The sequence below is a fragment of the Aspergillus nomiae genome (assembly GCF_001204775.2).
Source record: "Aspergillus nomiae NRRL 13137 chromosome Unknown contig00152, whole genome shotgun sequence".
Classification (NCBI taxonomy): Eukaryota; Fungi; Ascomycota; class Eurotiomycetes; order Eurotiales; family Aspergillaceae; genus Aspergillus; species Aspergillus nomiae.
This window is the reverse complement of record NW_015378207.1, coordinates 1-17,035: the sequence shown is the minus strand read 5'-3', so window position 1 is coordinate 17,035 and position 17,035 is coordinate 1. Positions and strand designations below refer to the sequence as shown.

The 17,035-nt window shown below is 48.4% G+C and overlaps 6 protein-coding genes across 6 annotated transcripts; 3 read left to right on the top strand and 3 right to left on the bottom strand.

Moving 5' to 3' along the window:
- Positions 1–159: 159 nt before the first annotated feature.
- ANOM_007043 (putative AP-2 adaptor complex subunit beta) lies at positions 160–3,085 on the bottom strand (the record flags this gene model as incomplete). Its single annotated transcript, XM_015552299.1, has 7 exons — positions 2,825–3,085; positions 2,294–2,478; positions 2,143–2,218; positions 1,719–2,083; positions 1,241–1,669; positions 834–1,191; positions 160–777 (listed from the first exon to the last, which is right to left on the bottom strand). Exons 1-7 carry the CDS (start codon positions 2,861–2,863, stop codon positions 160–162), a joined length of 2,070 nt encoding a protein of 689 aa, XP_015406468.1. The 5' UTR covers positions 2,864–3,085.
- Positions 3,086–3,384: 299 nt separating this feature from the next.
- ANOM_007042 (putative ER membrane DUF1077 domain protein) lies at positions 3,385–4,226 on the top strand. Its single transcript, XM_015552298.1, has 3 exons — positions 3,385–3,613; positions 3,680–4,026; positions 4,112–4,226. Exons 1-3 carry the CDS (start codon positions 3,473–3,475, stop codon positions 4,185–4,187), a joined length of 564 nt encoding a protein of 187 aa, XP_015406467.1. The 5' UTR covers positions 3,385–3,472; the 3' UTR covers positions 4,188–4,226.
- A 546-nt stretch (positions 4,227–4,772) lies between these two features.
- bna5-1 (kynureninase) lies at positions 4,773–6,422 on the bottom strand (the record flags this gene model as incomplete). Its single annotated transcript, XM_015552297.1, has 5 exons — positions 4,773–5,215; positions 5,267–5,750; positions 5,820–6,166; positions 6,234–6,339; positions 6,405–6,422. 5 exons carry the CDS (start codon positions 6,420–6,422, stop codon positions 4,773–4,775), a joined length of 1,398 nt encoding a protein of 465 aa, XP_015406470.1.
- A 4,076-nt stretch (positions 6,423–10,498) lies between these two features.
- ANOM_007040 (putative C6 transcription factor) lies at positions 10,499–12,733 on the top strand (the record flags this gene model as incomplete). The annotated part of the gene is made up of 6 exons (XM_015552296.1): positions 10,499–10,630; positions 10,772–11,362; positions 11,432–11,583; positions 11,644–11,823; positions 11,881–12,240; positions 12,301–12,733. 6 exons carry the CDS (start codon positions 10,499–10,501, stop codon positions 12,731–12,733), a joined length of 1,848 nt encoding a protein of 615 aa, XP_015406469.1.
- Positions 12,734–14,298: 1,565 nt separating this feature from the next.
- ANOM_007039 (putative eukaryotic translation initiation factor 3 subunit EifCl) lies at positions 14,299–15,864 on the top strand (the record flags this gene model as incomplete). Its single annotated transcript, XM_015552295.1, has 3 exons — positions 14,299–14,607; positions 14,744–14,922; positions 14,964–15,864. The coding sequence occupies 3 exons, from the start codon at positions 14,299–14,301 to the stop codon at positions 15,862–15,864; spliced, it is 1,389 nt and encodes a 462-aa protein (XP_015406475.1).
- Positions 15,865–16,570: 706 nt separating this feature from the next.
- ANOM_007038 (HesB/IscA family protein) lies at positions 16,571–16,942 on the bottom strand (the record flags this gene model as incomplete). The annotated part of the gene is made up of 1 exon (XM_015552294.1): positions 16,571–16,942. A coding segment is annotated over one exon (372 nt), but the record flags the coding sequence as incomplete, so codon positions are not given.
- Between the last annotated feature and the right edge of the window lie 93 nt (positions 16,943–17,035).

Here is a 17,035-nt window from a genome sequence, read left to right as displayed (position 1 = left end):
TACTTTCCCTGACTATTCCTCATATAATTTATCTTACATATGGCACGAACAGGGAAGAAGGCACGATGATTAAAGAGGTATCACAAATCCGCGTTTGACATCGCTAGAGTAGAAAAGAAGAGAAAAGTCTAATCAGAAACAGAATTTAAGTATACTACATTACAACAATAACAACTCTCCCGTAGCCGCTCCACCAGCCAGCTGGGGCTGATACACCTGTTGCTGATTTTGGCTGACAATATACTGCGTCTGCGGCGCACCACCGCCTCCAATACCATCTCCGCGACCACCTAGATCTAGCGCTGCCATCTGCTGGGTACCGACGCTGTTGAAGTAGGAATCGGCAGCATTCACAGCCGCGTTCATGTCGCCTGGTGCCGGGGCTGCACCGTTTGCCGCTGAGGTAGGCGTAACGGGGCCAGCGGAGGACGGGCTAACTGGGTATTGCCAGGCATTGCTTCCGTCGTCGTTGCGGGGTTTCTGCAAGGCAGGGCTGTATTGGAGTCGCCGTGTACGTGCGGAGCGGAAGACTTGCTGGACTGGTTTTAGGTAGACAGTTGCGAGAGTACCGACGTTCAGGCAGAGCTCTTCTAGGGTTCGAGAGTCCAGCTTCTCGCTTTCTGCGCTGATCGGGGGCTTCTGGCCCATGACGACCTGTCGTGCGGTTGCAGGGTCTGTCGATAGGAGACGCCAGTACATGTAGCCTCTGTCTCGGAGGTCGGGGTCGTCTGTTTCCTCGGTACACCATTTCAATACTTGAGGCACCAACTGTTGGCCCTTCGTCGGGCGTGAATAAAGAATTTAACAGTAGCCGTCAATAAGGCGAGTTGTACCTCAACCGTTTCGTCATGGAAAGTGGCTAGGTAGTCTTGTAGAAGCCCGTCTGAGTTTTCGATGCGGTCTGCATACTGTCCGATGATCCAGATAATAGCTGCCTTTGCTTCCGGTTCGTCCAGTTCATCTATGTTCTGAATGATACGGCTGATGATGCTTTCATACTGATTGGGGTACTTGCGGAAAATGTTGCGAATGACGACAGTCGCCTCCTGGACAATGTATGGGATTTTAGCATTGACCAGTTCGAGAAGAGTATCAATGCATTCCTTCGCGGCAGACTCGATTTTAATCGCCAATTTTCCGATGGCGCGTACAGCTTTACGGACGAAATGAACATCGATTTCAGTCGCGTACCTAGACACTTCTTAGTTAAGTGTTTGAGCGTGGTGGGGCCAGAACTTACTCTCTCAGCTCTGCCAACACAACCGAGATGTTTTCCTTCGTCGTCAACATGAATATCAATTCCAGCTTGGTCACTTTGACATAGATTGGATCGTTGTAGTTGCAGAAGAAAACCCGAATATCGTTTCGTAAAACTTCGGGCCTCTTCTGCAGTATCAAAATGGCATTTCGAAGCGCCAGGTACTGTACTTCTGGTGGTTTGGATAGTAGGGTGACAAGAGGAGGTGATAGCTTCTTGGCGAGGGAAGTGACATGCCTCTCATCAGCAATATAGTTCATGAGATACAGAATAACACGGATGGAAGTAAGAACAACTGCAGAGTTGGAATGGGACAGGCGAGGGGCTACTCGCTCTGCCAATAACAGTGCCTCCGCCGAATCCTGAGGGACATATGACATTAGGGCTTCAAGGATGTACGTTTGGCCCCACCTGGAAAGCGTTAGGAGCATGAGCAAATTCGTGATGTAGAGATACGTACTCAGAGCAGTCAGGCAGGATCGAGACCAGTTTCGATGCGCTTGTGTAGTCAATAGTCAGGGAGATGGTCTCACTCCGACCCCAGATATCTGTCAGAGACGCAAGCACACTAGATACAACCGTTGGGTTTTCGTCTTTCAACATGTGGTTCAACCTGTCAATCAGGTCGGAGCTCTCAACCATTTTCCTATCATGCTCATAGAGCTTTGCGACACAGAAAGCGGATGTCTTGCGGACATAGGGATCCATATCACCCATTAAACGCTTGACAGGTTGAACAGTCGCCTCGACAAACTCCCGCACGTGGACGTATGAGATAGTCCGTAATGCCAGCGCTCGCACAAGCGGATTTGTATCTTCCATATCCTATAACACACCGGTTAAGCTAACTTCGCTGTAGATGTAAGAAATATATGGGCCCGTACGTTAACGAGAATAGGCAGTGCCTTCAAGGCAATGTCGGGTTTCATTCGCGAATAGTTCACCAAGAAAAGAAAGCACCTGCAACCGAATGTAACAGAAAGTATTAGTGATCGTTATTCATCACAGCATGTGCCGGCCTTTGTTCCAACATACATCTTCTTGATTTCCAAGCTTGGCAGATTCATACAATCGATAATATCCGGAAACAGTGCCACCATGTCGTTATTGCTCATAGTCATGTTTGCGACAATCTTCTTGAGGGCGATCTTTTTCGCGGAGTAGTTCTTGTCCTTCTTGCCGCCGCTATGGAGCTCTTGTCGCAGCTCCGCGACTTTACCCTGTGAAGACCGGGAAGATGGTAAGCCATGTTGCGTCGCATAAGGAATCACAGTAAGAAACATAGGGCAGATTTAAGTCCGACGAATGTTGGATAATGAGTGTGGCCGGGGGAAGTTGTAGGACATGAGGAAATGATGCATGATAAACCACAGTCTGTGCCATAAAAGCCACGGAATTGTACGAGGGGACTGTGGTCCAGTCAAAAGACTAGACCAAACCATATTCGAAGGTGGTTCGACCGATATGAGGGGATGAGGGGACAATGATAAGCCAGTGGTTTGATAGCCGCCGATCGATACGGTCTAAACCCCAACGATGCAGCAGCAAAAACCAAGACAAACGTACCCTAGCGAACAGCTTTGCATCTCCTCCACCGGAGCTCATGATGGCGTTTCAGTAGGTAGACGAGGGACTCCTCCCTGTTCCGTTGGATGAAGCGGGTTTTCTGGTGTAGATTGGTTCTTTTCGAATATCGAAATCGCATACGATATCGCAGGGGACGAATATGGGGACGATCGCGTAGCTAGAATAGCTTCGTAGAAATTCTTAGCTGATCTGTTGCTCCGATACCTCCATGCCTTTTCTCTTGTCTGGTAGACTTCAGTGGATTGTCAATGCGGCACGGGCAACATCCAAGGGGTCGTCTGTGTGCCGGATCTGGTTTAATGTGGTAAAAATTGACTGCTTCCCAGTCCCAAGAGCAGATTAAAAGGAGAGGAAAGCATTTAACGGGGGGGTGAAACCGTTCCACGATAGTTCGTTCTTTAGCAGGCGAGACTCAGGAGTGGATCGGCTGCCGCCAACTCCGCGCGCTTGTGGAGAAATTCCATTTACTGTGTCGGATCATCATCATCATCACCACTACTCAACTTCCTTCCTCCGCTCCGACAAGTCTTCTCGCTTGCTGTCTTGCCGCAACTCACCTCATACCTTGAATGAATTCTCTATAATATATTCTCCGTTGCCGCAGCTTCTGCCAACCTCCGACCTATTATGGCTACTGAACCACTCAACCCCGTCCCTCCACCGTACTGGGCCGTGGCCTTGAACTCCCCTGCGCCGCAACCTTCCAAAGCAGCATCCCGCATTCCTGACCCTCCAGGCTTCTCTAGCAGCAAGGCAGGAGGAAAGAACGTATGCCATTGCAGTTCACGCCACCTCCTTCAAGGTGAAACATGCTAACCTAACCGCGACTCACAGCGCAAGGAACAATCCACATCCACCGCCGCATCCAAATCCGAGGAAACCGATACGCTGAAGCTGAAGAAAGCATGGGAGATTGCTATGGCACCCTCGAAACAGATCCCCATGAATGCGATCATGATGTACATGTCCGGAAACAGCCTTCAGATCTTCAGTATTATGATGGTCTTCATGCTCTTCAAGGGACCAATCCAGGGCTTGATCAACACGAACACGGTCTTCGCTAAATTCGACACGGAATCCACACGGGGAAAGCTACTTGGAGTGAAGGCTGTCTATGTTTTAATGCAATTCGTGCTACTGGCGTTGGGGGTGTGGAAGGTTAATGCGATGGGTCTTCTACCGTATGTTACTGCTATCTCTTGTCCAATTACTGCGTTCTTGTCAATTATCTACCCTACGGAAAGCTAACATGGTTTCTTGAAACAGAACTACAAGGTCAGACTGGTTAGCTTGGGAGTCTGAACGGCAACCTCTAGAGAGAGCTTATTTTGCCTTAAGTTGATAGGTGATAAAAAACGACTGAAGAAAGTTAGATGAAAGCACTTCTATGTGATGCAATTCGAGATATATTATAATATGTTGGAGCACATATACAATCATCATATCCGCTGAAGGAATGGCTAAATTGTAGCTCTCATATAGTGGCACTTTAGTCTGTATTATGCAATAGCAGCCTTGGATGCTTGTCTTATTCGCCCGATATCGGATCACTGGAACTGTTTCGAGATCTACTGAAACTCTAGCCCAAGCCAGCTGGAAATTTCCAGGACTGTTCTGCCAAAGAAAGTTTTGACCAGCAGCAAGGGGTAGCTGCGCCAGCTCCTTCACCTCAGAGATAGGGCAAGAGAACATGAAGCAAGCTAGAACGTGGTAATGTCCTTCTCAGGTTGTAAGCCTGCAAGGATGGGATGTCAGCATGGTCTGATTCTAGAAGTTTCATTGCAGGTAGTCAAAGCAAGGTAAACGTAGTCATAATCGTGGTCACCGACGCTAATTTGGCATATTTATCCAAACATCAGAGCTCCCATCCAATATATGTCCAAGAATTGCAGGTCAGAAACATTAAATCATCTGATATTCAAAACCTTTACCTTCGAGCTCTTACTGCCTTTTGGCAAGCATCGAAGAAGATCTGGCAGAACTGCCACACATCCGCATAGGTGTTATATAGAGGCGCAGGCGCAACCCGAATGACATCCGGCTTTCTCTCATCGATCACTACTCCATTCTCCTTCAGGGCCTCTACGACGCTGTCTAGAAGGCCTGGGCCTAAGCGCAGACTTAGCTGTGCACCTCGCTCGGCCGGGTTTGAGGGTGTAATGATAGAGAATGGTTTGTCCTCGGGGGCAGCATCGAGAGGATATTTCAAAAGGAGATGTTCTAAGTAACCCGTGAGGTCCAAAGACTTTTGACGGATCTCAGCCATTGACGTGCGATTGAATATCTCGAGGGACGCCACCACTGCGTTCATATCCAAGACAGATGGGTTCGATAATTGGAACCCAGCTGCGCCTGGTTGAGGCACGAACCCTGCAAGCCAAGTCAGTTAAGAACAAGTTAGCGAATACAAGCAGTCCATACTATTTTCCATTCGGAACCGTGTTTTCTTGTTGTCACCCCACCAGCCAGACAAGCGCGGACGAAAAGGCTCATCCTTGGAACCAACCTTGGTCATGTCTACTCGTCCATGGTTCTCATGGACGAACAGTCCAGCCATTCCGCCCGGTCCACTGTTGAGATACTTGTAGTTGCACCAGGCCGCGAAGTCCACGTTCCAGTCGTGTAATTTCAAATCGACGTTGCCTGCAGCATGGGCACAGTCCCAACCGATTATGATACCCTTGGAATGGGCATGGGCCGTGATCTTCTCGATATCGAAATACTGTCCAGTATAGAATTGTATACCGGAGAGAAGTATAAGGGCTGTACTCGAGGCATGTTCATCGATCACCTGCAGGATTTTCTCGGTGTCTAGGATTGGACGATCGAGGTTTTCCGGTTCGATAAGGATCATAGCGTCCTTCGGGTCGAGATTATGGTGCTGAATCTGAGATTCCACAGCATACTGATTCGGGACGGTATTAGCACTATTCTCTGTGGTATTGTTAGGTGGTAGTGAAGGAGAGGAACTTACGTGGTCACTTGGAAATGCTTTGCCCTCGATAATGATTTTATACTTCTCTTTAGTTGGTTGGTAGAAGCTCGCCATCAGAAAATGCAAGTTCGCAGTTAGCGTGCCCATTACCGCCACCTCACTTTCGAGCGCTCCCACAATGGGGGCCATGAGCTTTGCTCCGGCTTCATCGACATCGACGAACGGGGGAAGCAGCTGGTCATCATGCGGTGTAAAGTGGCCAGTAACGCCTTTAATGGCCCAGGTCCGTAAATAGTGCTCGAGGTATTTCCGGGTGTTCCGAGGCTGAAGACCTAGGGAATTTCCGCAGAGATAAATACTTCTGGGGTCGGAGGAGTCCTCAATATCTATGTTGAGATAACAATTGGTCAGCGACATGGAACCACTGGTGGGGGTTGGGGAAAGAGGACATACTTTCGTTGACATTCAGAGTCTTCCGCTCCAGGTCATTCTTCGATGGAATGATGAATTCGTCTCGGAAATGACGGAGAGGATCTTGTGCGTCGAGAGATTCCGCGTACTCTCGCGTGAAAGCTCTGATATCATCTTTATAGGGAAGTGGGGGCCTTTTTTGATCTCTTGAACGTGTAGTCGGGATCCCATGTTGTGCTGGAAAGGGACGACCGGGATGAAGTATATAATATATGGCGAGTTTTTCAGGAACCAAAGAATAAGACCTCCAATGCAATAAGTACTACGAGTAAATGAAGTGAGATATATTCAAGTTGGTACCACAATCAAGCTCAACCCCGCGATGCATTTCGAATGACCCACCAGAATCGAATCTCTTGTCGGATTGGCTCAATATCTCCGTCCTTCCCTGGGGTAGCGCTAGTGCTACTCAGGCTCCTCTACGAGTGACCTGATAGGCACAAGACACTATCAAGCACTAGTTGTTGAATTCGAGGCTTCTTATCTCAGGTGCCATACTTAGTTAATGCATAATAACATTCGTTCAACTTTGAGTCCGGTTACTCTGTCAATGGCAATACCTTCTAACCAATCAAAGGCGATCACCAATAAAGTCACAGGACCTCTCATCCATGATCTAGCCATCCGTTGTACTTCTATATTGGCCGTGGCCCTCTAGTTCTATTCAGAAATATAGACCGGATGGTTGTGTACAGGGACAAAATGGTTCCCCTACTGTTTCTCGCCTTTCTCGACAGGGGAGAGCACCCTCCGCATGGCTAGACCTATATCCTTTTTGGGTTTCCAGGAAGCTGTTTACGTATATACCTCAATCGTAGTAACTCTTATCCTGGATTTGTGACGATAGAGTATCTCTAAATGTGTCTTAATTACCTCGAACTTACTCAAGGGCACGTCTTGTAGGCAAACCGAGCGTACCAACTCGATTAATCTACGAAAAGGATTACATGTCCCCTCAGAATGGGAGTGAATACAAGAAAACCCGCAGGAAAAGGGCTCTTCACCAAATACTAAGGCATAGTCAGGAAAGGCAGTGAGTGGGCTGGATTCAATCGATAGGTGTGGGACCTGTCAGTGAAACTGAATTTTCCATGTATTTCAATTCAAAGCCTTTGTCGTTTGTATTTCCTCTAAGCATCTGACTTAGGGCTAATCTCGTTGGTAGTAAGCAAACCGTCTATAGATTAGATGTAACCCTCCTCGCTTAGATAGTTATCAGACCTAGAACAAGGGTTGGAAATCTAAGAAAGACATTGGCAACATTCGAAAGAAGAACAAAAGGGAGGAAACAAAATTAAATTTAGTTCAACAGTCTTTCGAGATACTCGGTGCAATTACCTCGGCCTCTTTGCAGTGATGAGATAGACTAAACAAAGAGAGTGCAAAGGAAGATTTCATTAATTTAACTTAGACCTTGTAAAACAGGGGCACAAACAAGAAATAATTTTTTTTGCGTCCCAAAGGACTCCGAAAAATCCCCTCAACAAAATATTGGCAGGCATCAAGGGTCTGTCTCCCTGTCATAGTAGAAATCCATTAAGCTCATTACCACATTGGACTGACGCAGAGCTTCAAGCTTGTGAAGATCCACTTCCACGCCCACAATAACATACTCCTTTACAGCTCCGAGTTTGCTCTTTCAAACCCCTTTTACTGCAGACCTCGGTCCTTGCATATCTAAGTCTTTGTCTGAGCTGCATATGCATCGGCTAAACCAAACTAGTACTACCTGCAGTGTCTCCCAGAATGCGCGGGATCGAGGTGACACTTCTCACCGACTAGAGTCTGGCATCATGCTGCTTACTGTGTAGAAGCAGATCGTTGCTCAGTGGATCCCTGCAGTTTCGTGCTCGACTTAGCTGTGACCGCAGATGACCGGTCGACGATCAAGTACCAGGCTTATATTATATGCTGCCCATGACTTTCGAACTACTCCGTAGTGATCGTAGCACTCTATGGATAGAAGGGCCTGAGAATAGCAATGCAGGGACTGGAATTATTCATATCATAGTAACATTTTATAGTGAGCTTTCTGGCCAATGCCAAGTAAACGGAGGTCATGTGATGCCGATGGATCTCTTCTCTTTTCGGTAAGGTATTCATGCAGAAGGCGCGGGGATCTTGTGACCTAAAGCAGGATAACCTACGAGTATACATCATAACATACATACGGCGATGATAGCACAGAATGATGAACATTGAAGCATGGGAGGAGAATTAAAATGAAGTGGGACGGAAAAGGCCCCAAATAGTTACGGTTCAAAGTACTCCGTACGGTATGTACCGATTCGCCGGACGGTTGTCACTAAGCTACCTTAGTAGTAGTTGTCGGTGGTCTGGCTGGGCCCTTTGTTTCTTTGCCATGCTGCCAACCACGAGAATCGCGAAGAGAGTAAAGCTTGCAATGTATTAGGTTGAGGCTCTATGGCGAATGATATCGCGTGGTCTGCTAGCACCACATAGTTAATAGGCTCTCGCGTGATGCCCAGCGTTGGACCCAGGTTTCGGATCGCCGGCTAGCTGAGCTTGTTCGCCACTTTTATGTCACTCGTGGATCGGTGGCCCCTGGTTTGACGTCTCCAGGCTAGGTTCAGGATGTCCAAGAGGAAAACTCTGACGTAGCCAGCCCTGCAAGCGGAGATTGAAAATACTTACAGCAACTAATCCTGATAGGACATGACAATTGCGGCGGAAATTCATCGAGAAAGTTCGCCACCCGATTCCAGCAGTGTAGATCGGCTGGGCTGATGTAAGATCGACATCGAGATGGCAAAGCTCAAGCATACTGAGCTGGTAAGACTATGAAATGACTGAATCTTAACGTCGGGATTTGCGTGGGTAGGACAAAGGAGAGATGGGAGTATGGCAAACTCTCATTGTTTGAGGATCGTCCATTCGGTGATCTTTTCCGCCTATTGTATTGGTTATAGTTTTCAATTAGACTGGGGCCGTTCTCATGGACTCGTCCTATCACAATGCTCCTTGCTTGGTTGCCAGTCAGGTGCGGGTTGTCCCAAACCTGTTGAATCCGTTGTTTGCTGGGTTTAGTTGCAAATATTATACAAGCATCTGGCAATCGGTCGCATGTACGCTCCATTCCCGGATACGCGTGTCCCCAATAGAGGCACGCCAGCGGGAGATCCAAAGTAGCGTAAGGTACGTATGCACAACAATGCAAAGGGCCAAACTAGTCGCCCATCCCGAGTGATCAAGTCATAATTACATAGGTTAGGTACTCCGATACACTGAAATGACGCCACCCGAATCGAGTGCACCCATCTACCGGGTACCTCCTTGGTGATTCTGGGGACGGAGTTTGAAGGATTCTTGATGTCAAGGCCAAGAACGAAGGAGGACCGGCTGACAAGTACCCACTTCATGCCCCCCCTGTCCAATAGACCAAGCATAGGACTTACTGCCCCAACGGGCTGCATGTGCATCATCGGAAGCCGTGGTCCGGAACTTCCTATAGAATGCATAGGAAGAGAGGTTGTTTGTAAATTGTTGATCAGGAACCTCAAGTCTCGGCAGAATCCCGTGCATGAGCAGGCTCAAGTCTTTCTGCCCACGAGTCAGTGCCTAAGCCCACAGGAACCAGTTTTCATATCTGCGTGCATCCAAGCGTCATTCAGCTTGGTACCATGGGTCTTAGTCACGGTTCCAGACTGCCTGACAACAGCTGTATCGAGGCATTGCTGCAGCCATTTTAGAGTAAGAAAAGGGGCCTGTTTCACATACCACTATTTCTAAATCAATCGTCTTTACCTTGGGGGCTTTTTTTTTTCCCGGTCACCATTTCCCCTGCAGAGGGACACTTTGGGTCATTCGCAATCGATGTTTCTTATTGTAATATGCACCTGAAACCCTTCCCATCGAATCTGAGCCTTAGATACGGGAGACGCAGGCTCATAGCAATCACCGACCGCTAGGGATATCACAACCGCCGTAACGAGACATGGCTGCTATGCGAAGCGCCCAAAAATCACATCGACATCTCGGAAGGTGTTGAACCACTGTGAAAGGAGCTAAGGCTAGAGCAGGTGGGGTCTTCTTAAAGCCATAATAACTTTGATGTTGCCCAACTCTGCGATCGTTCCTGCTGGGTCAAAAATCTAAAATAAGGCTGCCGTCCTTTTCGATTCTTCCGATATCTCTTTAGCTGGACACGCCGCAGAGTAGGCAGACTGGAAATTATACATTAGCAATGATCTTCCTCTTCACCTGGGAGAGTAAATGTGCGGCTTAAGATGACTTCAGAGGACCATCTTCCAGCGCTCGCTCCAGGGCCTCGCGGCCCCGTCAACAAACAACCATTCACTCTCATGAAGCCGAGGAAAAATTCCACGGCCTGCCTGCCGTGTAAGCAAGCGAAACGGAAGGTAAGACGATCTTGAACCTCCACCCCTGCATTCAAGAATGAGAACAATGTCCCAGATCAACCAATTTAGAGAAAAGATCCTATTCTTCATTTCTGTTTGTCTCAACAGACATCCCACTGACGTCTCTTCTCCACATGGCAGTGCACCGGACGCCCCGCACCTTGTAAAGCCTGTCAGAACACAGACGCTGAATGCGTTTTCGATGAGACGCTCGACCTCAGGCGTAAGGTCGCTGCTAGACGCACTCTTGGCGAGCTGGAATACTATCGAGGCTTGTTGTATTCCTTGCTAGAGTCACTCCGCTCTTCGGATAAAGACAAAGTCAACCATATCTTGGAGACTATACGCGGCAGCGCTCTGCTATCCAATGTTGCCAATGTTGTGGATGCCCCAGCCGACTTGAGTGACGCGAGTTCCGATAACGCCAAACCCCTAGCAAACACAGATGATGCCATAGCTCAACAGGAACGTTTGGCCGCTGATGCCCACTCTCGAATAACCCTAGAGAAACTGTGCGACATCCCCGTATTCCAAGTGCCGGTCAAGCCTTGGACGACCGTTACCGACGACGGTCATCTCGTTTCGCATTTGATCTCCTTATACTTCACATGGGATCATCCATTGTCGCAAATCGTTGATCAGACAGTGTTTTTGAGACATATGAGGGAGGGCAATAAGAATACGGAATTCTGCACCCCTTTCCTTGTAAATAGCATGTTAGCAATTGCAAGTGTATGTATGGTGCTTCTGCACGGTCTTTTCTTGTTGACCTGATTAGCGGTCTATTCTAACTTTGATAAGACATATTCTGATTTTCCTGATGTTTTTGCTATCCCCGGAGATGTGGCCTCTAAAGGTGCATGTTTCTTTAATGAGGCAGAGCTCTTATGGAAAGCGGAAGAAGGTCGTCCTTCATTGGCCAACATCCAGGCTCTTGCTCTGATGAGCCATGTGTATGTGTGATCCGCGTTTTCCCATGTCATTCATATGCAGGCCCAACTGACAATTTGAAGGCTGAAATTGAAAGGAAAGCATGACGTTAGCTGGCTGCTGTTAAGGCAAGCCGTGCAGCTTGGACAAGATATCGGGCTTTTTCAGGCCCCGAGGACGGGGCACCGCAAATGGAGAGACGCGTCTATTGATCTGCGATCTGCTGGAGCAGCGACTGCTTGGGGACTATTTATTCTCAATTCGTACAGTATTTAAGTGACCCGAGCGTATTCCTTGAGTTGGCTGACCGTTCTCTTCAGACAAATGTCCATGGAATGTCGGAAAACCGCTAACCTAAAACCACCAATCTTCGAGCCTCCTGGGAGAGACAATGTCAGTGACGACATTGTATGGATCCCATATCCTCGTTCCAACCATATTGAATACGAGAAGAAGCCTGCCTTACTCCGTGAGATCATGATCCAAACGGTGGGCTTCACGGAACTTGTCGTCAACATGCAAGATTTGCTTTTTGATGGGGCATTCGATATGAATATTGGCGACCTATGTAGGGCGATAAGCGCTGTGTACACTCGCCTAGAGACGTGGCTGAGAGGCCTGCCCGGCCCACTGAAAATTGACAAGGAGACTGTACAAGTTCCGCAAGTATTGAGTCTGCAGTAAGAGCAAAGTGTCCATCTGGCTAATCGATTGCTAAATATTGACTGTAACTGTTGTAGTATCAGATACCATCATGTCATCATCCTGCTCTTCGAATTTTTAGTGAACCACGAGGACTTTGTCCCTATGTTGCTTCCGTCTGATGTTAACCACGCTCGGTTGATCCGACTTCAGTCAGCGAAGCAGATCGCTGACTATCTCCTCCTATACCATGAAGCATATGGGCTTAGACATGTTCCCGGCCAGATGCTAGAGCCTGCCAATGCAAGCTCCCTTATCTTACTCACTGCTTTGGACGAGTGTGAAGATGATTTCAAAGAGGAATTTGTTGAATTGTGTCGGTTTCTAGTGGCCTTCAGCAAGAGATTCTCCCTCGCTAGAGATATGCTCGCGAACATAGAATCCACAGCCAAGTCCATGGGGATCAAACTCCCCCCCGAAGCCGGTACAGTGCTCGACCACAGGAATTTGGAATCTTCCCAGTGGTTATAAGTCGGGCTTTCATGGAATGTATATCAACTCCAGAGCATGACAATCAGCCAGCGGCTTACTTGGCGACTATGTACAGAATGTGGGATTGCTTCTTGCGACACCAAGAGAAAGCGTATAGCACGAGGGAGCGGTGAAGCGAGCTAGTACGTCGGTCGAACAAGGTGAGTATGTATATACACTATGCAGAAGCATCTTGTGCGAATTAGCATTCCATTTCGATCATCCTGATGCGATACATAAGGCTCGGTGGTTCTCCATTCTAGTTGACTACCTATAAGTGGTGGCAACTATCTCTGTTTGAGAGAGAAGGGAGATCAGACAGTAAGGGGACATATTTCTTTCATAAGATTGGAAGCTGTTGGCAGGCTTCTCTTTGGTGTACTTCTTTTGTTGCCATGTGTATCGTTGAAATTGAAATGAAAAGTGTTCGGGCGAAGAAAAGGGAGGGATACGAAGAGAGGGACGAGTTGGAGAAGAGAGGAGAGCCTCGTCACGGGTCTATGAGACTAGATGGAGAAGAGCTCGGCTGGATGAGTTTTCCGGGGCCACACCATTGGACAACTATACTCCATACCCTTTACTCCAGAGTATTCATGATCTCCCATGCGGAGGGTAGCCCTTGTTGTCTTTTGCAGGTAAGGGCCGGCAAATCTGAATAGGTTGCTTGCTAATTGACCTTAGTATTGAACCAACGCTCTTCTAACCTAATCCATGGCATTGCCAATCGCATGCTGACCAGCCTACGACTGCATCTTACCTTACTTACCACATTACAACAATCCTATCAGGCGATCAACAGCATGTTTGTTGTCGTTACGTTGCCGTTTCTGGGCCTGCACGAAGGTCGAAACCAAACCGTCCAGCAGTATTTTATAAGCACTTAGTTGCCTCCTTACAGCCCCGAGTTTATCGTCTTTTTTTTGTATCATTGACCGATTATCATGCCGACGACAAGCTGTTGGCTAGAGCTTTTAAGATACAGTGGCCAAAAACCAGGCTCACTTTGGGGTTTATTAGTTTGTTATCTAGGACAAAATTGGTTTCCGAGGAAATCCCCTAGGAAGCCTGGCATAACTACCAAAGATTAACTCAATATCATCATAACTAGCCACCCAAAAGAAAAAACGAGATAGAGAGTTTCTCAGAATAACTATAGACTGTCAGAGTATGACGCGAGAGTTTATACGCAGGATTTGTGTTTCTTTTTTCCCTAATTTCTTTTCCAATCTATCCATAAATTCATGAGAATATCGCGAGCCTTGTATGGCTGTTAGTTGCAGGTTCAGGGCTTTCAAAGTTTCTATACGTCGTGACGCTGTTTGTCTCCATAATGGACGAGCAGTTCATAGATGACTCATCAGCTCCGTTATGCGCAGATAAGATAAGCACAAATCGGGGCCAAGCGAAAACCCTCAAAATTCAACTGCCGCCGAAACAATCGAAATCCCACACGCCGACGCCGAGCAGTTACCGCCAAACGACGTGCCCTCTCCCTCTCGCCCTACCCTCAGTCGACCGTTTGCTGGATCATCCCCGTTCTCTCCGCAGACTTTTTACCTGTCAACATGTCGTACGAAGAGCGCGCCAATGCGCACCCTAACCTGGGCGACGAGTCCGATGTTGAGGAGGAAGCACTCGTCAACGATTACCGCGAGCAGGTCAACTTCGACGATGGCATGAGCGAACTGGACCGAACCACATCCCTTGGAGCTGGATCTCAGACGCAAGATCTCCAGGCACAGCTCGCCGCTGCTGCGACCCCGCTTGAATACCAGGCCACACTGGAGACCAAGTTTGCAAGCTATGACAACTACTGCAGCCTTTTCCACTACATCCTCAACTCGGATGGCCCTGTTGAACTGGAGGTCCCTTCTGTATGTACTCGCTCGCTAGCTTGACGTCCTTGGGGGTTACATGTGCTCTGCTTTCTGCATATCCCGTGCCCCCACACACTGTGTGCGCCAAGCCCGTTCTTATACAGTTTGCTAACGACTATCTTCCTTCCAACAGTACTACTGGGCTTGGGATGTGATCGATGAATTTATCTACCAGTTCGAATCGTTCTGCCGTTACCGCAACCGTGTCGCTCGTAGCGGCTCTAACGAGGAAGAGGCCCAGCTTTTGCGTGAGAACCCAAATACCTGGGGTTGCTACTCCGTGCTCAACGTTCTTTACTCCCTTATCCAGAGGTCCCAGATCAATGAGCAATTGGCTGCTATCAAACGTGGAGAGGACCCCATGCATTCGCCGGGGAGTATGGCTCTCGTCCCCTGTACAAGATGCTCGGATACTTCTCGATCATCGGACTTCTGCGTGTCCACTGCTTGCTGGGTGACTTCAGCCTTGCCCTCAAGACCCTTGACGACATCGAAATGAACAAGAAGGCTATGTTCGCTCGTGTCATGGCAGCTCACTTCACCACCTACTACTATGTGGGTTTCTCCTACATGATGATGCGCCGTTACGGTGATGCCATCCGCATGTTCAGCCACATCCTGGTCTACGTCTCCCGGACCAAGAACTTCCAAAAGGGTGGCAACAGCTACGACGCTATTGCCAAGAAGAACGACCAGATGTATGCTCTCATTGCTATCTGTGTTGCCCTTCACCCCACCCGTCTCGACGACACCATCCACTCCGCTCTCCGCGAGAAGTACGGCGAGCAGCTCCACCGTCTCCAGCACGGTGGCCCCGAGGCCCTCCCCCTGTTTGAGGAGCTCTTCCGTTCCGCTTGCCCCAAGTTCATCAGCCCCACTCCCCCCGACTTCGACAACCCATCTGTCAACGTCGACCCCGTCGATCACCACACGGCTATCTTCATGGATGAGGTCAAGAACACGCTGTACAACCCTACCATCCGTTCTTACCTGAAGCTGTACACCACGATGGACCTGCAGAAGCTGGCCGGCTTCCTGGAAGTCGAGCCCGAGAAGCTCCGCTCCTGGCTGTTGGTGAACAAGCAGCGCAGCCGTCAGGTCCGCTGGGTGGAGGGCGGTTTGCTGGAGGGTGAGCCCGTCGCCGCCAACGACCTGGACTACGCTCTGGAGAATGACCTGATCCACGTCAGCGAGACCAAGGCCGGCCGTCGCCTGGTGGACTGGTACCTCCGGAACCTCGCCCGCGTCTACTAAAGCGTCTGATCCTTTGTCAAGGAAACAGGCGACAACGCACTCAAATATTGAGATACGTGCTATGTTCCCAACTGCGCACATACAGAGGTACCCTTCGATAACGCAGGGCCCCTCCGACCAAACCGCAGATAGGAGAGGAGATAAAAAAGAGAGGCAGAACCCGGGGAAGTAGGCGTGAAAGGACCAACGGTTGTGAAGAAGTGCAGTGGGGAAGTTAAAATCCATCCCATAATCTCACCTCTCAGTCCCCAGCAATATCATGAATTATCTTTTGTTTCCCTTGTTTTACCCTTTCCCTTTTTTATTTTTTCTTTCGTTGTTCATGTTTTCATCAGGGTTGCAACCTTGGACTCTACTCTGATTACGGGTTTGGGGTGGTTACAAAAGTCTCGAGGCTTGTTTGGGGCGTATTCGATGCTTAACTATACTTGGTTTGCTTACTGTTCATGTTCGACATGTTTGATCTGTGCATAACATAGCATGCACAACAACACGCTAGATAGCAGAGGACAAATGTGGTAGGAATTCGCATGATGAAATAGATGATGACAATTTTCCAATTCACTCTAAACCTCACCAACACCATTGAAAAGAGGAAAGAAAGAGCAGAGAAGTAAGGAGAAGGGGAAGGGGGGTATAGTAAAGATTACTCTATCTCCAGATGCAAAAGTATAATATACAAATACAAGATCTCATCGCCCCCCTTTCAATCAGTCACATCAAAACTAGTCCCACAGCCACAGTTACTCGTCGCCCGGGGATTATCAACAATCTTAAACTGACTGCCGATCAGCTCCATAGTGTAGTCCACAGTACTTCCGTACAGGAGCTCCAAAGAGGGCTCGTCCATGACTACCTTGGCCTGGCCGGCGGCCTCAGCCGATCCTTCCTCAGGGGAGTATTCTGCTTCGAAGACGGTGTCTTCTTCCAGGTCGATCTTGGAAGCGGCCTCCAGGGACATCATATACTGGAACCCATGGCATCCTCCGCTGGTAACAGTGATACGGAGATGGTGGTATGGGTTCTCTTCTTTAAGGACAGATGGAGACGATGTGGGATCGGTGACTTCGCGGAGACGCTAGAAAAACCAATTAGCATGATATGCAATCCTCCTGGACAATTCAAAGCGACAGAGGTAAACCAAAAAACAAAAAAAAAAATACAAAAACAT

Coding starts and splice junctions, on each gene's coding strand:
- ANOM_007042 (XM_015552298.1), top strand. CDS start 3,473: ATGGCTACTGAACCACTCAACCCCGTCCCTCCACCGTACTGGGCCGTG. Junction 3,614..3,679: donor GCAAGGCAGGAGGAAAGAAC/GTATGCCATTGC, acceptor CGCGACTCACAG/CGCAAGGAACAATCCACATC. Junction 4,027..4,111: donor AATGCGATGGGTCTTCTACC/GTATGTTACTGC, acceptor TTCTTGAAACAG/AACTACAAGGTCAGACTGGT.